This window comes from Oryzias melastigma, linkage group LG9 (genome assembly GCF_002922805.2).
Source record: "Oryzias melastigma strain HK-1 linkage group LG9, ASM292280v2, whole genome shotgun sequence".
Lineage (NCBI taxonomy): Eukaryota > Metazoa > Chordata > Actinopteri > Beloniformes > Adrianichthyidae > Oryzias > Oryzias melastigma.
Genome location: NC_050520.1, coordinates 21,233,035 through 21,257,251, shown reverse-complemented (window position 1 = coordinate 21,257,251; position 24,217 = coordinate 21,233,035). Strand labels below are relative to the sequence as shown.

The following is a 24,217-nucleotide window of genomic DNA, read 5'->3' as shown; positions in this document are numbered from 1 at the left end:
AATGTAATGTGTTGGCTTTTTACTACTATTTGACATCAACAGTGGTCGTGTAAAACGAATGAGGAAACAAAGATTAGGGAAAACATCTAGGAACTTATTTGGTTTATCTTCAAATATATTATCTTCTTTAAAAAAACACACATCTCTGCAGAGATTTTTATTGCAGATCGGCAGTTTGAGACACCAACTAAGCCACATTGACTCAGAGTTGGTCCCTCACACCTGTTTTCCAGCTGCATTGAGATAATGACATGCAGAAATCCTCTGGTCTTTGATTGATTTTTAAGCCTTGAATAAACAGAAATGGTTTTTTGGTTTTGCTACCTCAGCGTTTCAGCTTATTTAAGAAGTTGCCGTGGCTTCATGGATGGAAAGACAGAGAAGAAATCTGAGGCTAGCGTCACTGTGCATGAGCATGAAGACTTTGAGCTCTATCCTAACCTCACCTGCGCTCATGTTGCTGCTGGCAGGCGGCTGCACCAGCGCCTACAAACATGTCCTCATCGTGCATGGGATCTTAAGTGGACCAGAAACTCTGCAACAAACGCTCTCTAGGTTCATACAGATGGTAAGACCTCTCAGCAGTGAGCTAAAACAAATCAGATGTGGATTTCCTTACTTTCATCAGAGGTCTGTGTGGCATGAAGTCTTTTAATTTACACTTTTACATTTAAATTAAGAGTTGCAGCTCTGAACTGATTCTTACATTATAGATCTTTTCACACAGAGCAGGTGAAGATTTTTAAAAACCTTTTACATTTTTTTTTTTTTTTTAATTTTTGCCTTTGTTCAAAGTAAAATCAAATAAAGAGTCAACCTTACAACAGAAAAAAAATCAGTCTGAACTGCTGCTTTTTTAGTTTACTGCAAATGATGTTATGATTTCACCTTTTTCAGAAGTTCAGTAAAAAATAAAGATAATTTAAAAGAAAAAAAGAGCTTTAGTACTGCAGGAAATGTTATCCACATCTGTAGAATGCATGATAAAAAAATGTGTTGTATGTATTTCCATGAGAATAGAGAGATAAAAGGCTTCTGGTTGTGTTAGTGCTGTCATGCAATTCATTTTCTGTGCAATTTATTCATTGTGATCTTTAATTATAGTCCAATAAATCAATTTTAATCACAAATATTCTTAGCTTAATAATTGCAGTGATAAACCTCACTTTGGGATATTTTTCATTTACATTTGTGACATTATAGCGCAGTAAAAGATCAAATTACTATTTAAAAAGTTGCTTTCCAACTTTACTTTTACACCATCAAGGGGTATTTTTTTTTTCAATCGTAAACAATAAAAATAATAATTTAAAAAAACATAAACAATTGGAAAAATATCTCTGAGCAATCCAAGAAAATATTGACCACTAACTTCTTATTAAATAACACATATATTGACAGTTTATCTCAACAGCAAGACAGTGAAAAAGGCAAGAGATTTTTTATAACCTTTTGGTGAATCTGATCATTCCTTAGAGAGGAAGTAGCGAGAGCAGAGTGAGGTTGGAGCTGTTTCCACGACTACGTGTTTTAAATAGTCCGCTTATTGTGAAAAATAATTTAAGCTTAGAAATATTACAATACTGAAGTTCTAATAATTGTTTTAATATTTATTATTTTTGTTACTGACCATTATCTGCATTATCAGACATGAACGGACTTCACGGAAGAAAGAGATTAATGCCATAAAAAAGGCGCACTAAAATATTTGTAAGTTAGGCTAATTGATTATTAATTTGATAATTTGAGAACCCTATATTTTCTTAGATTTTACTGCAAGTCTACATAAACAGTATTTAACATCCACATTCTGTATGAACATGTTTTAATTAATAGTTATCATGTTTAGGGTTAAATATGTACAATTTAGTAAAGCAATAATAATAAAAAAAGAAAAATCTAAATTCAGCCTCGTTGTGTAAATCTACGGGATTTATAGAAACAAGTGTCGCATTTAAGTGATACTTCAAAAAACTTTTTTTGACTCAATGAATTGATAAGAAAAAACTCTTAATCTGTGAAGCCACTTTTTGCTGCTGGATCTGCATGTTTCACAGACTGTAAAGATGTTTCGCTTTCATGCTCCCCGAAACCCTGCAGGCGCATCCAGGCACCAAGGTGACGGTGATTGATCTGTTCAACGATAGAGACAGCACCAAGCCCCTGTGGCTGCAGGTCCAAGGCTTTGGGAAGGTCATCCAAAGGATCACGAGGAAGTCTCCGGAGGGTGTTCATCTTCTGTGTTTCTCTCAAGGTTTGCAAACACTAAACCAGTGTTTAATATGAGAAGTAACAGTTTCCTCAGTGGCTTGTGAGGTGCTTTGAGATAGTGGGAGAGAGTGTAAACAAAGGGTTAATAGGAAATTAGAGGCTCACACTGACCCAAGTTCCTTATCAAGAGATAACCACAGGATCTCTGTAAAGTCTGACTCTGAGTGTATAAAAAACCCTGAACATTTTGTCCAAAGTGAGGTTAAAATCTAAGTCAGAGTCACAAAACAGGAGACAAATGTGTTTACTCTGAGATTTTTCAGACCACACAATGGTGCAAGAAAAATCAAAACTTTTTTTAAGCATTTTATTTGAAAAATGTGTTCACCAACAGGGATCAGAGTTGAATAAAGTGTCAATTTTACTTGAAAAAAATATTAATTTCACTTGATACAGTTTTTGTAGTGTAGTCATCATTTTTTTTGCTCATTTAAAAATAATCTGTCAAAAGAGCATGAATTTTGACTTCTTCCTGAGGTCTGTTTTTGCAGTGCTAACCTTGAAGTTTGAAATTAACAAAATGTCTCAACAAACGCTACATCTGTTGTATCTGCAACCAAGAGAGACTATTTAAAACCAAGGTTTGGTGGTCTTACCACCCTGATTTTATTCCAGCTACCATTGACTTTAATTACTAAAACTTCTTCTTTGTTTCTAAGCTTCTTTCATGTGTTCTGTCCTTTAATGTGAAGGGGGTCCAATTTGCAGAGGAGTTCTTTCCGTGCTCCCGAACCACAATGTGCACACTTTCATTGCGCTTTCGTCGCCACTCGCTGGACAATATGGAGGTCAGAGAACTTTGTGCAATAGTTGTGTCATTCATTGTACAGTTTTAAAGTAAAAGTTGTGCTTTAACTCCATAGCGCCTAAATACTACAAATATATTCCATCTCCTGCAAGAGGTTCAGTCCACTTGTTTTGCTACAACAGAATTGCACAGAACCAAGTTTCTGTTTGCAACTATTGGAATGGTGAGAGCAGTAATATCAATGAATGGTTTTGTTGATTGATTCCAGAAGAAAAGATACTGCAACACATGTTTTCTGTGCAGATCCTCACCAACAGTTCAGATACCTGAAACACAACAACTACCTTCCACTGTTGAATGGTGAAAAAGTGCACAGCCGAACGGCAGGTATAGTGGGTTTGGTTGCCTCCTTTTTGCATGGTGGATATTGAAAATGAGAATGGTGTAAAAGAAAAAAAAATATCTTCATCTCCTTTGCAGTGTGGAGAAATAACTTCCTGCGCATCAGGAAGCTGGTGCTGATTGGAGGACCAGATGATGAAATCATCACTCCGTGGCAATCAAGGTATCCCTGTTCCCACTTATTTATATCTAACATCATGAATGGACGACGCGTTCAGAGACCTGAAATGTATGTGATGTTCAACCAATTAGCCCAGTGTTAGCTGCTTTGGGGCATTTATAAAATAAAAAATAAATCAAAAATTAAATTAAATTGAACTACATTAAATTAAATTAAAATGGGTTTTCTTCGTGTAGTAATGGTTTCATATTTTTGTAAAATCACCTTTTTTCTTTACTTTTTTTCAGAAAATATCAAATAATTTCTTCATTAATAAAATGTTTTGACGGGATGTTTTCAGGCCTCTCTGAAGGTCATATTGTGTAGGCTTTAGATGCATCTTATTTTACTCTTGCATTGTATTCATTTATTTATTTATTGCAAGATTTAACCACAGCTCTTACAACATTGTCAGAAGAAAATCTTAATTTGTTTGCATGCTTGTGTTTGTCTGATCTCATTGATGCCCCAAAAAACAAACAAAAAATCATAATTTTTTAATATTGTATGTATTATTTTTTAATATAATACATTTTAATATTAGCCTTAAATGTCTTTTTTTCATCTCTGTAGCCAATTTGGATTCTACAACAGCCAAGAAGCTATTATTGATATGAGGCAACAGACGGTAGGTGGCTGCAACAGATCACATGATCAGTCATAGCTGTTAATTTGGTGTGTTGCAAAAAGAAGCTTTATAAAAATTTGGTGCTTAATCAGTCCTTAAATAATGACAGCTCATCATCACTGACGTATAAACCTGATTCTCTTGTCTTTCTGCCTCAGTTTTACACACAAGACTCGTTTGGTTTGAAGACGCTGGACGCTCGCGGCGACATAATCGAGTGCATCCAGTCTGGGGTCAAACACTCTGAGTGGCAGTCTAACCTGAGAGTCTTTAATAGATGCATTAGAAAATGGCTTGACTGAAGATGAGATAACTCTGGTTTAGAAACAAAAGTTCTTAGTGTGCGCTTTATGAAAAAACAACAACAAAAACAACTATAACAGCTTGGGTTCTAACTTGTATGTTTTTGTGTTGAAATGTGGGACTGCAAAAAAATTCCATCTTTTTTCATGTTTCCTTCTTTATCTTTATGTGATCACAATGCATTATCTTGGGAAAGAAAAAGAAGCAATGAAAGAAAAATAGTTCAAACAGATCACATCTAGCAATCCTTATCTTGCACCACTAGATGATCCATAAGGTTACTGTAGTTTTCTTTAAAGTATATATAAAACGTTGTTTTTTTATGAAATTGTATTAAAAACTTGAGTTTTGTACCTTTGGATATCAAACTAAAACATTTTTTTAGAAAATAGAAAAATTGTTTCTGTTGTCCAGGAGGGGGCAGTGCAGCAGCAAGAAGAACAAAGTGGTTTTGAATGAACAGAGAAGACTGAAGGTTTAAAGAAGCTGCTGTAAGATGTGTATCTGTGGTGGAGGTTGTGTTGTCAGAGTGTTGTGATGAAGAGCAGAGAGTTTGTCAAAAGTCTGGGTCTGGATGTGTTGCTCAGGCTGCACTTCAGCATCTACTCTCAGGTGTGATCCCACCACTGAACAGCACGCGGGCTTTGACCTGCTCCGTTTCCGACCTGGGCCGATTCACCCCTCCTTAGACGACCTGGTTGTCCCGGGCTCCCCCAGGAAGACCATATCGATACCGAACTGAGTGTGGACACCCGATCAACATAGTCCACTGCAGCTCAGAGCTCCTGAGCTCCAACCATCCTCCAGCCTCAGCCTCCATGAAGCTTGGATTACAGGCGTGCGCCACCTCACCCGGCAGGAGGATGAGACACAGGCCAGATGTTTGACCAAGAAGATGCTGTCACATGAGAACAGCTTCTACAACTAAAGACTGACACTATTTCCTGTTGCCTTAATATTTGTCACCTCATGTTTTAATAATGGTAATTTAAAAATTTGCAATTTCATTAAAAAAAATACTTTTAGTTACAATTTCTTACAAGTGTTTGTAAAGGATTATATTACAACATATATCAATAACATTTTATTTTTAAAAGCAAGAAAGAAGTTTGTGATCTAAATGTTTTTTATTAATATACTGACTTTTCAATACCAATAGCGTTTTACCACACAAATGATGGTCATGTCAGACTGACTGTAGTTTACAGTAGATGAGGATACACAGATGAGTGAAAACATCTGGAAATGGAGGATTTATATGTGGATTCACAATTTCTCAGTGCTTTGTTCCCCCTTCTTTTAACACATTCTAAGTAAATGTTGGATACCTGGGTTTTAGAGTGTTAAATGCTCCAATTTTAAGTTTCAATCAATAGAAATTACCAAAAAAAAAAAAAAGTTTTTAAAACTCTAAACTGTTTTATTCAAAACTAATAAAACAAAGTTGACTTGGAAACTCAAACTTTTGATTTGGAAGAAAAATTAAAGTTTTATTTAGACTTTAAAAATGAAATATAAAAATGAGTGTGACTAGTTGCCTTAAAACTTTGACAGTTTTGTTTTTTGTTCCTTTTTTGTGCTTCAACTCATCTTCTATAAGTGATTTTAACATGGAAAAATTGTCCTTATCAGGCTTTCATGAACCTGCTGGTGTAATTTGTGTTTACCTTACACACACATTTGAAGATATTTTCTCTGACATATTTATCTGGGGGCATAAAAATATTTTGAATTTATAAAATATTAACTTTCATCGTTCATTTCAAAAGGGCTCATTTGTGGCCTTTTCAAATAAGAACTTTTCTTTTGAAGTAAAATGCAACAAACATGAAAGTATAAGGAAAAAATTAGAGATAATTTAGCCACCTTTTGGAACAAACTTACTATAAAAAAAAGAAAATCTATTATTTCTTTAGAATTACTTTTCTAGGATGAATTTGTAACAAGATAAACATAAAAAATTACATCAGCAATGCTTAAAATGAGTAAATATTAATTATAAATACACACATGGCTTTCTTCCTGCTGCTTTGACCAGCTCAACTACATTTGAGTTCATATTCGAAAAACATCTCATTTCACAAAAGAAAAACATCACATTTGAACACCAATGTAAATAGATTGATTACGCAGAATAATATTCTTTTTAGCATTTTTTGTAGATAGTTTAGCACAATAACATAGAAATTTCCAAATAACCCCCTCCACCAAATAAAGAAATAAATTGGAGAGGGACATAAAAACTTTTATTTCTGTTTACCTATTTATTGCTACCATTGCTTCTGTTGTCCAGGAGGGGGCAGTGTAGCAGCAAGAAGAACAAAGTGGTTTTGAATGAACTGAGAAGACAGAAGGTTTAAAGAAGCTGCTGTAAGATGTGTATCTGTGGTGGAGGTTGTGTTGTCAGAGTGTTGTGATGAAGAGTTTGTCAAAAGTCTGGGTCTGGATGTGTCGCTCAGGCTGCACTTCAGCATCTACTCTCAGGTGTGATCCCACCACTGAACAGCACGCGGGCTTTGACCTGCTCCGTTTCCAACCTGGGCCGATTCACCCCTCCTTAGACGACCTGGTTGTCCCGGGCTCCCCCAGGAAGACCATATCGATACCGAACGGAGTGTGGACACCCGATCAACATAGTCCACTGCAGCTCAGAGCTCCTGAGCTCCAACCATCCTCCAGCCTCAGCCTCCATGAAGCTTGGATTACAGGCGTGCGCCACCACACCCGGCAGGAGGATGAGACACAAACCAGATGTTTAAACAAGAACATGCTATTTATCTGACACTGAAGGCCCAAGAAAACGGCACGAAGACACTTTTGATGGTTATTTAACATCTAGATCTGAAATGTTTTCCAAATGTCTTTGGCCTGTAGTGCACCATCCATGTTTTCTGCTGTTCCATACTGCGTATTTCAAAATTTCAAAATTTAAATAGTCAGTTGTCTTTACACTATAGTAGTTATTAACACAGACACAAACTGTCTGTATTTTAGTTTTTTTTTCCTTGTTTTTGTACATTCTAATTATGCTTTGAATACAGGACTTTCTTACTGTCAAATGCTCTTGATTTAATGTTTTCACCATTTAAATTAGGAATTAATAAAGTGAAAAACTTAACAGTTGATAAACCTCTGATATATTTTCTTCAAAACTAATAAAAGTAGGTTGAACTGAAACATTTGCTTGGCCTCAGAAAAATGTATCAGATTAAAAATATTCAAACATGAAGCTTTATTATTTATTTCTCTAAATTCAGATCAAGGCAAACAAAATTTACATCTGCCGGTCTGTGGGATACAGATGAGGACACATTCGTGTGTTACATTTCAATAATAGTGGTCGATATGAAGCTCTAAAAAAGGAAAAGTTAAGAAAACTCAAAATTGTAAAAAAAAATATTTTACACTTATTTTAATTTTTGAAACTTTTTTAAACAAGTGAAAGTTTTTGTTTCCAAATCAACCTACTTTTACTAGTTTTGAAAAAAACATATTTGAGAGTTTTTCCGACTGTTTATTTTTTGCTTTTTAAATTCATAATTTAAATGCTAAAAACTTATACTTGGGAGCATTGAACAGTTAGAACGGATCCACAGTATACGTAGGAAGTACAGAAGCAAGGAAGAAAATAGATTAACAAACTGAGAAATTATGTCTGTGTTAATAGTATCTCGGAAACCATTATAATGTGAAGACAATTGACAATTTAAAGTTTTGAACACAGGGAAACAGCAGAAAACATGGATGGTGCACTACAGGCCAAACACATTTGGAAAACATTTCAGATCTAGATGTTAAAAAACCATCAAAAGTGTCTTCATGCCGTTTTCTTGGGCCTTCAATGTCAGATAAATAGCATCTTCTTGGTCAAACATCTGGTCTGTGTCTCATCCTCCTGCCGGGTGTGGTGGCGCACGCCTGTAATCCAAGCTTCATGGAGGCTGAGGCTGGAGGATGGTTGGAGCTCAGGAGCTCTGAGCTGCAGTGGACTATGTTGATCGGGTGTCCACACTCAGTTCGGTATCGATATGGTCTTCCTGGGGGAGCCCGGGACAACCAGGTCGTCTAAGGAGGGGTGAATCGGCCCAGGTCGGAAACGGAGCAGGTCAAAGCCCGCGTGCTGTTCAGTGGTGGGATCACACCTGAGAGTAGATGCTGAAGTGCAGCCTGAGCAACACATCCAGACCCAGACTTTTGACAAACTCTCTGCTCTTCATCACAACACTCTGACAACACACAATCCACCACAGATACACATCTTACAGCAGCTTCTTTAAACCTTCAGTCTTCTCTGTTCATTCAAAACCACTTTGTTCTTCTTGCTGCTACACTGCCCCCTCCTGGACAACAGAAGCAACAGCATGAAACAAAGTAAAGTAATTTGAAGATTTAAATGGAACTATAAGGATGTCACAATTAATTTAAACAATGGTTTGATATTTGTGGTTGCTGATTCAATTCACTTCCCATTTTGGTTCATTTTGAGAGGACCAATTTGATTTGATTCACTAACCTAAAATTGATCTAGAAACAACATAATCAAGTGTAAATTTAATATGTGTACAAACAAACAAGTAAACAAGAGTTAATGACAAATCAATTCATATTTTAGTTTCAAAATGTTCAGCTCACTGTTGTTTTTCCATATCAAAATAATACAAACGGAACATTATTTACCACAATGTATAGTCTCATGTCTGCAGAATTCAAACTATATCCACACATTGGACTGTAATGATGGTTGATCATTTTTTGCTATTATCATGTGTGTTGTCCGCTGTGAAGGTACTTTGCTATTTTTATGTTAAAGTAAAATAAACCTATTATGTTCATTCATCTTCTTGGCCGCTTCTTCCCTTTTGGGGTCGCGGGGGTACCGGAGCCTATCCCGGGTACTGAAGGGCGAAGGTGGGGTACACCCTGGACAGGTCGCCAGTCTGTCGCAGGGAACCTATTATGTTTCAATCCAAATAGTATTTTCCAATATTAATTTGCTTATCAATCTGTCTAATTTTGAAACAAAGTTGATTCTTATAGGCTAATTCGAATCTATTTTGCCTTAGAAAGATCGATCTAGTTGGATTGTAGGAATATAAATCGATTATTCAATGGGAAATGTCAGAATAATATTCTCATGAGCTAAAGAAAAAAATAAAGATTTATAAATCACACATAAATCCTGAGAATTTAATATTGGTTATAAATAAACATAAATTATCTCATGAATGGTAACATGGAATCACCTTTTCCCTAAACGGCTTGAATCTCCTTCAAAGCTTTTCATTGACCAGACAAAGCCAAGAAAATATCAAGTTGTGATGATTATATATTTTTATTTTATAGCTTCATCATCTCCAATGACAAATATATCATTTCATCACCTATTATTTGCAGATGTCACATTCTAGGACTGAAACAGTGGGTTTACCTGAGGTGAAACTTTAGCAACTTGTTCAACTGAAAGCAGAGGCACAGCTGGATGGTTTTGGATCGGCTTTAGCTTGGTAGGTTCTGTTGGACGCTTACGTGTTTGAGGGTTGATTTCAACACTCTGAGAATCGATGAGAGAAGCACCTTTGGCCAAAACCGTCTTGTTTATCCTTACCACGTTGCTCGTCATGTTTGGCTCCTTTTCATGTTTAGGCAAATGGCCATATTCTAAGTTACTCTTTTCCAATTGGTTCCTGGAGCTGGTTAATGGCTTTAGTGATGCTGTTGTCCAGTATGAGTGCTTACTTAATTTTGATTCCTGTCTGGTTTCTCTGCTTGGTTTCTGTTTTGTGTGAATGTTCTCAACAATCTCATACTGTGGGCAAATCCATTTTTGAGGCAAACATGAATGATCCAACCTTGAAGGTGTTATTCTCCCCTTGAGGTAATTTCCTGACACATTTTTGTGTTTCAAAACAGTTTGCTCCGTACTCTTTCTCTTCGCTTCCACATCTTTTCTTTCACTTGAGTAGGGAATTGGTGGTAGTAATTTGTTTGCATCAGCCTTGGGAAACAGGTTTGCACCCTGCTTTTTCTTCTGATCCAGTTTTTGTGGGGGGCACTGACTAATCCGATGATGTTGTGTTTCTCTGGCATGTTTCATGGTAGTTTTTGGTTTTTCAGTGAGAAGTGAACTAGTTAAACACAACAAACTGGCATTAGAAGGTTTTTTTTCACTTGAAACTGTCTGAACTTGGATCTGATCCGTCTGAACCTCCTGATGAAAAATACATATTTAGTGTCAACAAGTGTAATTAATAAATAATGCAGGAAAATAATGTAGAAAAAAATGTACCTGGTACCTGTCGTTGGGTGCAACCAATGGGAGATGGTCTGCCACTGGAGATTCCTAAGGAGACACCTCCTTTTTCGTTGGTCAACAAAAAACTGCTTGTCAGCCTGTTACTGACAGGCCAACTTGACCTGACTTGGACTTGATGAGAGTCATACTCATCCTCCTGTTCAAAGACAGAAAACTGTTAGTTGTGAAGTAAATATGATTACAAGCAGTCCAACAGAAACCAAATGAAGAGACGTGAATGAAATGTAAATTAACCTGTGGTGACATATGGGCAGATTGCATGACTGGCAAGCATCCTTGAGCCCACGGATCTAAAGTTGCTGGCAAAGGTTCAGAGTCTTCTGTTCTAGATACTTCCCCTGCATCGTCTCCTTTGTCTAAGCACATAATCTGGCACTTCAGAGTGTCTGTGAGGTATTTTTTGGCCCATAATCCAGAATAAGATAGATGCTGCAAGACAAACGCAGAAATATTTAACAGTCACAGTACCTGTTGCAGTTAAAGTTGAACTTGATTTTGTAATTAATCATCATTGCATGTGTTGATAGTTGCTTACTAGTTCATCCATAATGTCCCATACTGTATCCTCAGCTTCCCCTGGGCTCAACAATTAGGTCCACATGGCCTGATGTCCTATTTTCTGCATATTTCTCTAAAGGATTAAAGAATAACATGACAAGTTTGAAATCTCAAAGTCCCTCTCCATCTTTTGATCTATTGTAAAAGTGTTCCCACTATTTTTTAAATTATGATTATACAATTTTTAGCCAAAAAAAAAAAGACGCTGTCATTTTCTGGACTGCTGGCGCAAAGCAAGCCCTCCCCCTTCCCATCATTCCTTTTATTTACATGTTCTCCTGCTAGCTTGCCTAGCATTAGGTGTGCAATAACAAAAGAGAGCAATTGGAGCTGTCCAACCACATCTCCGCAAGTGGATGCATCAGAATGGAGCGGAGCAGGGAGCTTGCCATTTGCCGTAGTAACTTGTATATCACACTTACAAGCTTTTTCCAGCACATTTTTGTGTCTGCTTCTGATGCACACGAATTCACAAGAAGAATACTCAGAAGTGCAGTTTTAATCTTAATTGTCTTTATATATGTACTCCACCAGGAGCAAAACAAGATCCTGATAAAAACACCAACAACACAACTTTCCTTGGAGTGGTTCTTTAAGCCCACAACTTTCTTCATGTAAGCCAGTTTGCTTGTCTACTGTGAAGCATATATTAGTATAATTTACGTTGTAAATAAATTAAATAAAGTTGTGATCAAAAAACATACATAAATAATTACTATTTCTGATATTCAAAACATATTTTTGTTAATATTTATATATGCTCCATCATAGTACTATTATTTGTTTACTAGTATTTCCTGGATCTAAAATGAATTGATTGATTCTGTTTCTTAGTGAAAGTTTTTATCACAATCTGCAAGCACTATTGTTTTGATTAAGTCGCCTATGTAAACACTAAGCTTTGCTCAGATAATTCAAAGATAAATGAATCCACGTGGTTTAGTCGAGCAGTTTTTCATTTAATTAACATATATATTTCTTTTAGTACATCAAAGTTCATAATTCCTTTTGCTGCAATGAGCTTAAATCACTTGTATGTCGTGGAGAGCCTTTTAAAGCTGTACTTACTGTTCTCTGATCGCAGCCCGGGTGTCTTCGGTTGCTCAGCAACAGAGCAGGCAGGGATGACGTATTACGTAAGGGTACGTTGTCTCTATGGCTGCGGAGGACGCACTGGTAATCCTATTGCTAACGAAGAAAGTGCTGCATCCTCGTCTGTGTTAAGATATAAAAGCTGCACTAATGGAAAATAAGCACCAAGTTGTGTAAATTCAGATACGGGTATGTTGAGTGTTCTCTATAGTTTTTCTTACATTGTAACTGAGCTTTTTACGACATTCGCCGCGTTAGCTAACATGTTTACCTCGCGGCTAAAGCTCTTTCTTGCTAAATAATCACGTTCTCTAATATGTGTGAGTGGTTTAACCGAGGTATTTTTGTTTTTTTTGTTTTAGAGTTTGGTCAAATCTCTTGCTCTTCAACTTGGTCCTGTTAGACAAAGCTTGCTCCATGTTTCACAAGGAAAAAAACATCCAGATTAAAAACAGCGCGTCGGCGCTGTACAATAATCTCAGCGTGCTGCGAATCGCTCCGAGGCGGCTCACCTACTTCACAGTGGTCCATGCCAACGTGGTCAACATGGTCAGCGCGTCCTGGGACGGACTAAACTACTCCCACCGTCAGCTGCAGTCCAAGGAGCCCAATGTTGCTACGAGCACGTCGCTCATCATGCAGGTCAGGCTTTCTTCAAGGTTCACGTTGATGCCTGAGCATGCTCGAAATGTAATATTTAGGGCTTTAATCCTAATGCATAACAGGTAACAATTCATTCAACTGACTCATCAAACAATCTGAAAAGTATAAAAATATTTAGTGTGTTTTGTGTGTTTTATTTCTCCTACAACCTAATATTGTCTCCTGAAAATAGTGTTAAAGACCCGCACCCATGAAATTGTGTTTTGGATGCATCCACATGCAGACAAAAAGATCCAACTACGTCTTTGTTTCCCTCATTAACATTTGGCTGAAAACTGTACGGCAGAATAGCTTCAATATTACTCACCGTTTTTGTTGTACAGGTATGTTTGGTTGTGAGAGGCTGTCAGCTAGTGGGAGAGAATGTAAACAGAGAGCTCTCAGCAATGGGATGTGGGGTACTGTGTGCTAACTGTCCTGTGCACAATTCAAAGGCAAATTTCAACTGAGCTGCTGCCGCTCCACAGAAATGATGTCCTAGGAAACCACAGAGTATTTTTATGTTTTATTTTAGCTCTATTCTTATTAACCTTAAACAATAACCTTAAAAAATGAACATTCAATTAACTTAAAGACACGGAGTGAGTGCCAATAAGTCTAACTTTAGGAAAAGCTATGAGAACCATGTTCTAATCTAAGCAACATCTAATTTGATTTCCACATACCCTCTACTAAAAATGTGAACACTATTTAGACCCAGGGTATTAGGGACACTGTCCTGTTGGATTTTCAGATTTCATCTTCCTTCTAACTACTGATTATCAGGATCGAGTGTGTCCAGCCAGTTCGAATCAGCAAGAGAATGAGTGATTGGAAAAGAAGCAGAGCAGCAGACTTCTGCTGAATTTGACTCCACATTAAAACAAGCAATATATTGTTGTAATTATATTGAAAGGATTTAATTAGTAAAAAACAAAAAAATAGAGTTCAAGCATGTCTATCTAAAATATACTGGGTGATAAATACACATTTCTTATAAATATTTGCATAGAAAAAGTGAAGAAGTATGTACACCACTGTGATGATCCTGCCTATACTCACATCTAAATAAATCTATATGGGGATCTAGAAGACAGTATCTGAAACTTTAAAAAAATATGTATTTTTTATAACTTCACTGCAAAAGTGACTAGGTGTAGAAACTAGCAATGTCCACACTGGAGAAGGAGAGATTGACTGTAGCTAATCTCTTCTTCTCCAGTGATGGTACTCATATAAAACACAAGAAAACTCTGAATAAATAGATTTATTGAAAATGGAAAAAAATAAGTCAACATTGTGAATTCATACATATGTTTTTTTTAAAGCTAAATACATATATATTTTTTTTACAGGCTGCATTTTGTGTTCTGCCCTCTCGAGAGTTGCTGGTGGTGACCTCTCAGAAAGGCATTCAGGTGATTATTCTTATCTTTGCTTTTACTGCTGACATTTACTGCCTATATAAAAGAAAAGGGTGTTTATTCTGTTATATTAAAACCTGTAAATTAAATTTATTGTGGAACCACGTAAAAAAGTATGTTTCTCGTCTGTAGTCTACCATGTTTAAATCCTTTCTTTTAGATGTATGAATCTGATGGCTCCATAATGGTGTACTGGCATGCACTTGACACACCTGAAACTCCCACAGGTAAGTTTGCTTCAAATACACAATGCTCTTTTTGTGAAATGATTGTTCCAATTAACCTTGAGTTATAACAGATTTATTTTCATTATCCCAGCACAGGCAGTGTTTGCTCGAGGTATTGCAGCTGTTTCTGAAAACTATGTTTGTGTGGGTAAGTACTGGCTTTTGAAATACTATTTAACTGTGTATTCCAAAAGTCTGTATTTTATTGTTTTTTTTTTCAGGTGTTTCATCAGGTGCCATTCTAGTATTTGATGTGCCCAGTAAAGGAAGTAACATCACTTTGTCTGAAGTCCTCGAGGAGCACAAGGAGTCCATCACTGACATAGCATCAGAGTGTTCTGGCAGCCAGGTACTATTATTTGTTTGTTTGCTCTGTTAATCTCCTTATAATGGATGCTTTACAGTTTTATTGTCTGAATACATTCTATAACCTTGTCTTTACATGTTTTGATTCCCAGGAGTGTGTAGCAAACCTGGTGACTGTTGACGATGGAGGCAGTCTCTGTGTGTGGAAGTCTGGAGAAGAATTTCAGCTTCTTAATAAGATTGGTGGTTTTGAGTAAGTTTTGTATATTTAATGCATTTTTTGTATTACAATAGCACAATAACAGAATAATATTTTGATAGAAAAGCCTTCTTATCATTATTTCCTTTTTATATTTATCACATAAGAATGCATATCTATTTAAATTATAGACTTTTTCCATCATCCTTTGATTATTTTTCATTTCCTGAGCTTCTCTAATCTAATATCTGTTATCTTTTTTCCTTATTACTGAATGGCATTGATCCTTTATTCTACTCTCTGCTTTCAGCATATCTTGCTCATCTGTCAAGTTGTGGAAAGGTACAGTAGTGGCAGGATATGGCTCAGGCCAGATCCGTATCTATGAAGCAGTGACAGGAATTTTGCAGTCTGAGATTAACGCTCACGCACGCTGGATATACTCCCTGGATATTGCTCCCTTTTCTGGACTGGTGAGCTTTGGGATTTAAATTTTTTTTCTTTATATATATCCTCTATCAACTGAAAAATGCTGCAAGATGTTAAAAATACAAAAAGTGTCAATTTCATGGGAGCGGTTCTTTAAAACCTGCTGACTACATTTAATAATAGAAAATAATTGACAAAAATATATAAAGTATATAAATAAAACCACTAAACAGAACTTTGTTCACAATTTTATAGGGGTGTAGTGATTTATTTGAACAAGATTCACTTTGATATTTGATAATTGTGGATTCACTTTTGATTTTGGTTCATTTTGACGATCCGATCCACTGATGTAAAATCAACCAGGACATTTTTAGCCAAAAATTCAACCAGTGTGACTCAGAGAAAAATACCTGGTACTGAAAAGTGCAGGTGAAGTTTTCCAGACTCCTTGTATTTCTTGCAAGATAATCAAGTGTATGTGTTCAAATTCAAATGTTTTTTTTAAGTAAAATACTGTCCAAGATCAATTCAATTATAGATTTGTCTAATTTTGAATTGTTTATATAGGTCCATTCGATTCTGCCTCAGGAAGATCGATCTGGTTGGATCCTAGGAACAGAAATTGATCAATCATTATACCCCTACTATTTTAGGATTCCAAATTACACAGCAAATTATACTAAAAAAGTATATCGGACAAAAATATTGTTTTGAATTAAATTTTAAAACCATAATTCCAAAAAGTAAAATAACATATTTTTTTAAATAAGATTTTTTACTTTTCCATAAATACTGCAGGACATGAAATGAGTCAAATCAGCTACTGTTATTCTTATTTTTGTGTGATAATCAGATTTCTAAATCACAATCATCCACCAGTTCAAAAACATACATTTATATTAGAATACTATTGAGCACAAAACGTTGTTATTTTAATCTTAATGTGTTTATTTCAGCTCCTGTCTGCTGCTGAGGACTCTTATGTCAGGGTGTGGCACCTGTCTGTGACACCAGAGACCAATTCTGTGGAGGTAAATGAACCTTGATTGATACTTAAGGCATCTCTATTTGACAAATTGAGTCCTATTTATCCCAGTAATGCTTATCATTCATTGTCTCTAACCTTAAATGAGATTCTAACCAATTTGTTGTGCTTTTGTTGCAGGTTGCACATTTACATAATGAGTGTGTGACAGACACACAAATCTGTGGTGCCAAATTCTGTGACGGCGATGGATATGCCTTTGCAGTGACAGGCTATGATCTGAGTGAAATTATCCGCTACACCCAAACATAGATGTATGTTTCTATTCATGGAATTAGATTTGGTATAGATTTGGATTAAAGCATTTCTTACGTCCTTTCCAACAGCTTAGAGGAAGAAAATTACATTGAAAAACAGGGTATTTAAAGTTTTTATTTATGTGCAAATTTATGTGATTTTTAGTACCAACTGTATTATAACAGACACACTTTATTGTTAAAAAATAACTGCACCAGTAAAGATTTATGAAACACTTGTACTGGATTTGGTTTTACCTGTGAAATGCACCGATCCAACAGTAGAGGGAGGTGTGGAGCTTGTTTCTGTCAGTGGGACCCTAACAGAGTTAAATGAAGTGTGAGCTGGAGTGACCTAAAAGATTTACAGACTGTAAACATGCTGCTTCAAAAAGCCCACATTGAGGTTTGGTGTCACTGAGACCACAAGACTCATATCTCTGGCATTAGCTTGTAAATACAGGCACATCACATGTCCCAGGATGAGCTCAAACTTTAATTTTAACTCTTGGTTAATATTTCGGGGATGTTTATTTTCCAGATTGTGTTTATCAGATAGATTTTAAAGAGCAATTTGTTTTTTTTAAGGGTTTCATTTTATTTTTAAAATCTACAATTCCATAATGTACATTTTATTTATGTGTGTTAACAATTTTAAGTATGTTTAGCAGCTTCATGGGTACAAAATGTTACAAAAGATCTTCAACATTTTTAAAATACCAGCACAAGACCACACATGACAACATCCAACAGAGAAAAAAACTTTCTGAGTATTTGGATTTGTAGAACTACAGAAAAAAAACTGCTCAGAGTTTTTGTGTTATTTTCTCTTTATTTTATTAGCATGAGCAAACCAGATATCATAATCCGATCTTATTTTGACAAGATAGGAATCAGGTCAGTAAAGAATTGTATGTTGGTTGTCAGTCAAGTGCTAAGCATGTATCAAATCCCAGAGGCCATGCCTTTTCGGGTTTGTTGTCAACACAGATCACATAACATCAGCTGAGAAGATTGTTTTGAACCCACACATGGCAAGTTATGTAACTTAAATTTGGTGGGTTCCAAAAATAGTAATGCTTATAATTTGGCCAGGTCAAATGTGAGGTTCGTGAAAAACTCTGAAACGTGTTTATTGAATTAGTTTAAAATATCTAAGTTTTTTTTTCCATGATTTTCCTGAAACTGGTTAGTTGGCATTGTGGGACAGTGTCAATATGAGGGACCAAGTGACATGGATTACACAACTTGAAGAGTGCAGAGAACGGGAAAATGCTTTAAAGTGTCACATAGGTGAAGCAAAGGACTTTGAAAACATAGAGGGTTGTTTGGAAAAAAATCTGAGAAAAAGAAGGACATTTTGTCATCAGAAAAACCAAAAATCCCGTCATTCTTTAGTACCTGTTTCAACTGTCTGCCCCGTACTCAGCCTCAGGGCCACTCAGGCTTTGCATTGCCGCAGCGCCTGTCAATAGTTGGCTCTTTGGTGTTGAAAACAGCTGAGCTCACAAACATCTCAACAGCTCTCAGGCATGCATGTCAGTCTTTGTGGACTGTAAATGTGTGAAAAGCTATTAACTCTTTTACAAGACAGTTTCATAGTTTAACTTCAGAAAAAGTATTTTTTTAGTCAAATGCCTAAAATAAAATCCCCAAACAAGAAACTATTTTTTCCCATATAACACAAACAAATTCTCAGCAGTCTTGATCTGTTGTTTTTTTATTTTATTCCTAAAAATAGATCAACGGGCAACTAGGAAAACATTTTTCATTAATTAGGCTGAGCCATCCATGCATTCTGGCCAAACCCGCAGCATTGGATTCCATGGCTCCTAAACAAGTTTGTCAATGCTGGTTAAAACCCAGTGGCTTTTCCGGTGTGGTAGAAACCTTTCTCTGATTGTGTTTATTTGTATGTCTTCATACTTCTGGAGGAGACAAAGCAATTTATTCCTTACCCATCCGGCTTTGCGGCAGCTGCCTGGGCCTGTGTCACTAAGCCTTCTGGGACAGAGATTCGACAGGGGGATGAGGAGTCTAAACCCCCCCAGCTTGACACCCAAGACAGAGCAGCCATTGGGAAACCATCTCCAGCAGATATGTAGTATAAATAGACCTTTCAAGCACATTGAAATTTGGAGATACGTCGCTGTCAGTGTTGGAAACTGACAGATAGGCGTCAAAGGGGAGTTATTTTATTATTTTAGAAAAGTGTTTTCTAATAATTTTGGTTTCAAATCAGTATCAAGCCATTGTAAAATTACATAAAGCGACATCTTGACTATTAAAAAAAAAACAGGAAAATAACTAAACAAGTTCTTATAAAGCTACTTTATAAGACGATTTTCTCAAATGCTCATTTTACAGTAAGATGATACTGGACTTAACGCTGCTTAATGAGCTGGAATGCTTTTAGGGCAGCAGTCTGAGGGGAGAATTTCACTGCTACCCTTGGCAGAAATAGCTGCGGCCTGAACAGGTTGCTTGTAATCAAGATTACTATTTGATGGCTGGGGAACTGATTGCCTAAGTGCAACTGACAAAGGAACTGGCATGCATGGATTGTCCTGGGAGGAATCCAGAGACCCATCTTGCATGTGGCCTGTATCTCTCACACATCTGCACCCTGTGTTTTGAACACAAGCCGTTGTGCTAACAAGAAACCCGGTGACTGCATCGGAGACTTAACTCTGGGATGATGTGCAGGTGCTCCTAAAATCTGAGAGAGGACGTTGAGGTGGCTGGTTGGACAGGATTCCTCCTGGAAGCCTCACCCCGACTTACCTGGAAATATCTAAGTGACTGCCACAGCAGCACAATTACAAGAAAACAAGAAAACAAAAAAGAAGTTTCAACGCATTGACCTCCTTTATGAAAGAGCCATCTAGATTACAAAATACACTTTTTTCTGTACAGTCATTTTCAAGACCTTCATTGGTAGTGGTGGTGGGTGGGGTGAATACATCTGAGAAGCTTCCTTCTGTTAAGAAAAAAAACATTTTTTGGCTCTGGCAATCTGAGAAAGAAATGAACAGCTTGTGCTCTAGATTTTAAGGAAAACCCCAATTTTAGATATTTTCTCAGGGACGTTAATGTTTTCTGATAATCTGAGGAATATTGAAAATTTTGACCGATTTCCTAACTAATAGCTTACATTTTCAAAGAAATAATTATACAACAAAAGAAGTAGCGAGTTGTTACTTTCGAATGCTCCTATCTTCCTGGTAAACCTAAATGGAATGTGGAGAGACGGGAGCAACAAGATGATTTGGGAAGGTCATGCACTCTGGAAAAAAAGTGGTGACAAAAGTGATTGGGTCCAGCAGGTCATTGTGGGTTGATTTATGCCTTGTTAAACAATGGACTGTGGGTAGACTAAAGACACTTGTACCACATGGTTTTACCACAGAGAACTACAACATTGAGCCACAAACCTAACGGGCCACACAAATGCATTATGGCAGTAAAATTTCACCTTTTAAAAAGTAAGTTACAAAATTGCTTTTGCTGTGTGTATCTTTTATCCTAATCTTTTTTTAGTTTTTAATTGTAGGAAATTAAATAAAGAGTTTTATTAATGAATGTACAAACTTTATACAGATTTTAAATTTAAAATTGAGCCTACATTTTGACATGGAAAAACATGCAAAAAAGAAAGAAAAATACTAAGTCTTTAATCTGATAAACAATCATGATTAGTAGCTTATACCAATCCTCTATTGCTTAATATCAACCACCTACTCATCCGCAGACATCAAAACACACACCTTGAATGATCCCTGTAACGTCATTTGGAGAGCAAGGAAAAGCAATAGGACTCAAATGCATTAGATTAAAGTAAAATAAATATGATCAGACACTGCCATCTGCCCCAGGATGGCATGGTTGCCTAGCACAGGGCGTTGTTTGGCTTGACTGACGTTGATATGCTGATGCTAGCGTGTGTGTATGTGTGTTACAGTATGTGCAGATGGCACCCTTCAGATGATGATGGAGTCCTTTTCCTGACTCGCTTCCAAATAACGTCAGATTCTCGTTTGTATAAAATGTATTGGTGTCCATGTTTTGCATATTTTGTTGTAATGATAGAATTTCTGACAAATGTCCTTTTTAATTATTTTTTTCCCTCTTACTTTTAGTTGTGAAACTCAATCTTTGGACTTGTGTAAATTTGCTTTTCTCTTCCTTTCCCTCATGAAATACCCATCGTATTGCCTCTGCTGTGTAGGCGATAGACTTAGTGGACCTCTAAACAGCCTTGGAGCATTAACAAACATTTCCTGGCAACCTTTGCCACGCCACTTCATCAGTGACTCTGCTAATGGGGTTAATATGAAAGAGACAAGTGGTGCATCTTCAGGAGATGCAGACGATTCCTTCAAACGTCAGGTTGTGTTCTCCCAATTGTTTCTCATCACATACAAATAAAATAATTAGAGTTCCTGTTTAAAAAACACTTCAGCACAAGATAAATGAATAGCTAGATGGGCTAAATAGATGAAATGATGCAGAAGTTTAGGATAATTAAAATCAATTTAGAAGGCCTATTTTGTGAACAGTTTTTATATACAGTCTAAAAGGCCATTGTCCATTCTTTTTGGGTGCATTGAAGGTACAGCCTATATAGATAGATAGATAGATAGAGTACTAAATATATTGAATTTAGTACGTGTGTTTCAGTGTAAACATATACGAATGTGCACATTAGGGATGCAACATTTTATTTCCCTACAATTTGATTCCATTATGTTACAATTTGATGGTTCCTTCAATTGTTCCATTGGCAGGTGATAGTGTTAAACAGCCATGATGACCCACTCATCACATACTTGTCAGCATAGTTGTTATCTGGCCTAGACACTTGATAATGACAATGTGAGCCAGTTTTTCACAAATGATACCATTCTGAGTCTATCTGAACTGTACTGCTGGATGGAAATGTATCTTACAGTTGTCAATTTTTCATTAAAATATTAGGAACGTTTATAATGGTTAAAACGCAATGGAAAAAACACTGTCATTCAGACAAAAAAAACCCTTTGGAATTAAATTGTAACTTTTATTTTTATGAATAACTAAAAAACTTTCATAATATGACAGTTTACAGACACCTTCATTAAAGAAGTTAGACTGTCAAATCGAATGTTAGATAACGAATGCCACATTTATACAATTATTAATTCCACAGTTCTGTATTTTCTCCTATTTGAATATTGCATTCTTCTCCCCCAGGTGCCTCCTCCTTCACAGTAACAATGATGGTCTGTCGTAGTTCTCCAGAACCATGATTTCCCTCTTGGTCTTCACAATTTCATTTAATATTCTATTGAGCAGAGATGTTCTTAAAAGTTCTTCAGCTGTTTGCTGCAGAGCTCTAAAATGGAAAACGAAAAACAACATTATTTATCAAGAAATTTAAGACCTCTTCATAGTAAAAAGGCACCTTTAACTTCTTAATACTGCAAATAAATATTTTCACTATATTTGCCAAAAGACTTTATGTTTGCTTTCATTGTTTTTAAAATGCAAGTTGTTCACTATTGCTTAACCATATATTTAAAAACGGTTTTGAGTCGTTATTACCTATGTGCACAAAAAGAAACTTAAAGGTAAATGTTCCAGGACTGGACGTTCTTGCAGTATTACAACTAATTCTCACAAATTCCCCTCAGACTCTGCAGGCCTTTTTTAATGATCATTTATAAAGTTTATCACAGCATATACTAGATGACAACTAGATGAACTCGTCTTTCAAACAATAACAGATGAAAAATCTGTTGCAAGTCCCATACCTTAAATGTAATGACTAAGATCGCTTTAGTCCATTAACTCTAGTTAGAGCAAAAATTGTTTTTCTTAGTGTGTAATTTTTGTTTTCTGGGTAAAGGTTGTGATACATCAGTTAAACTGTAAAACAGCATCTAATTCAATGCAAGAAATATGACAGTATACACAACTGCAGACTGATGCTATGTTCACATCGGGCTTGTAAACGACCACTTTCAATCAGAAGTCTATGTAAACACGCCTATACATATTTCTAACTTCCACTTCAAAACTCTTGTATTCACAAGTCTCTACTCAAGTTTTTAAGTCCATTTTAAGCTCTAAGTACAAAACACGTGGTCCATAAACGCTCGTTGAAAGTGAAACCAGTTACAGTTTGACCAATCATGGACTTGGATTTGGTAATGACCTTTGGATGATGTCTTTTCAAAACTCAAAAGTACCAACCGTTTGAACATTAATAATGGGGGAGAAATTATTAATTGCGGTTTGTGCCCGGCTGGAATTGTATGACCTCAAGTCTTGCATTTATTAGAATAGAGCTTTGAAAGAAAGAGCCAGCCTCACGGCCACCCTCATCCGACTGTAGGCTAGGTACATGTGCCAGTTTTGGGTGGCGACCATTGACTTTATAAGAGAACTGGAGTGAGCTAGTATGATGTCATCCATTGAAAAATGCCTTATTTCTGGCTCCTGTGAAATAGAGGCAATCCAGTTAGCATTTTTCCATGAAACAGGCATCGCCATGTCGGATCCAGACAACAGTAAATAGTCCGAGTCGGTCTGAGTCAACATTTTTATGGCAACTACTGTTGCCAATCAGGAGTGAAGTTATTGGAAGTCCACACCCTTTCAATGGAGGAATCTGTGGGGGCCAGTAGGTAATACATGCTTTAATTGAGACATCTGATTGTTCAGTTTATAACTTGAGTAAATTAACGATAAAGAAAAAAATATTTGTGAAGAAAAAATTCGTATTACCAAGAACATGTTAAAAAAGGTATCAGAGCAAGAATAGTTATACTAAAAATAGAACGAGTAGCTGTTTATGTCTCAATAGAAGTCTAGGATTTTGGCTTCTTGGAGCCAGCGAGTACTTCCTGTTTGGAAAGCCAGAGGGAAGGGATTGCTCAGTCCAGTTTAACTATATAGTCAGTGGTAACAACAGTTCAGTGTGAACACCATGGGCTTAAAGCACATTCAAGAAGGCTCGTTTAGCATGTTTTTGAACCTTTATCACATGCCCAATGTGTTTGTAGCATAAAGAGGAGGATTATTGAACTCGTTTTACCTTTAACCGACTGCCTCCCTCTACAGTTTTAGTTTTTCCTTAGTTTTTCAAATTCTAAGTTCCCCAAGGGATAGAACTTCTCACATAATGGTGTATATCATATTATCATGAATGATGTCAGCGGAAAGTTGAGCAAATGGTAAATAATTATAA

At 36.3% G+C, this 24,217-nt stretch overlaps 3 protein-coding genes across 4 annotated transcripts; 2 read left to right on the top strand and 1 right to left on the bottom strand.

Annotated features, from left to right (window-relative positions):
* Positions 1–187: 187 nt before the first annotated feature.
* LOC112148603 (lysosomal thioesterase PPT2) lies at positions 188–4,778 on the top strand. Its single transcript, XM_024275844.2, has 8 exons — positions 188–568; positions 2,101–2,254; positions 2,964–3,059; positions 3,135–3,242; positions 3,323–3,406; positions 3,500–3,584; positions 4,155–4,209; positions 4,368–4,778. Exons 1-8 carry the CDS (start codon positions 368–370, stop codon positions 4,509–4,511), a joined length of 927 nt encoding a protein of 308 aa, XP_024131612.1. The 5' UTR covers positions 188–367; the 3' UTR covers positions 4,512–4,778.
* Positions 4,779–9,820: 5,042 nt separating this feature from the next.
* Positions 9,821–12,498, bottom strand: LOC112148682. Of its 2 annotated transcripts, none has more exons than XM_024275955.1 (5): positions 12,452–12,498; positions 11,361–11,456; positions 11,060–11,254; positions 10,806–10,961; positions 9,821–10,720 (listed from the first exon to the last, which is right to left on the bottom strand). In XM_024275955.1, exons 2-5 carry the CDS (start codon positions 11,370–11,372, stop codon positions 9,917–9,919), a joined length of 1,167 nt encoding a protein of 388 aa, XP_024131723.1. In that variant the 5' UTR covers positions 11,373–11,456; positions 12,452–12,498; the 3' UTR covers positions 9,821–9,916. The 2 variants fall into 2 exon arrangements, with proteins under 2 accessions (XP_024131723.1, XP_024131724.1); XM_024275956.2 differs by having other exon boundaries at positions 10,618–10,720; positions 10,799–10,961.
* Positions 12,499–12,519: 21 nt separating this feature from the next.
* On the top strand, positions 12,520–17,228 carry wdr54 (WD repeat domain 54). Its single transcript, XM_024275957.1, has 10 exons — positions 12,520–12,664; positions 12,838–13,117; positions 14,473–14,535; positions 14,702–14,768; positions 14,860–14,916; positions 14,990–15,117; positions 15,227–15,327; positions 15,584–15,746; positions 16,662–16,736; positions 16,871–17,228. The coding sequence occupies exons 2-10, from the start codon at positions 12,893–12,895 to the stop codon at positions 17,000–17,002; spliced, it is 1,011 nt and encodes a 336-aa protein (XP_024131725.1). The 5' UTR covers positions 12,520–12,664; positions 12,838–12,892; the 3' UTR covers positions 17,003–17,228.
* Positions 17,229–24,217: the final 6,989 nt, after the last annotated feature.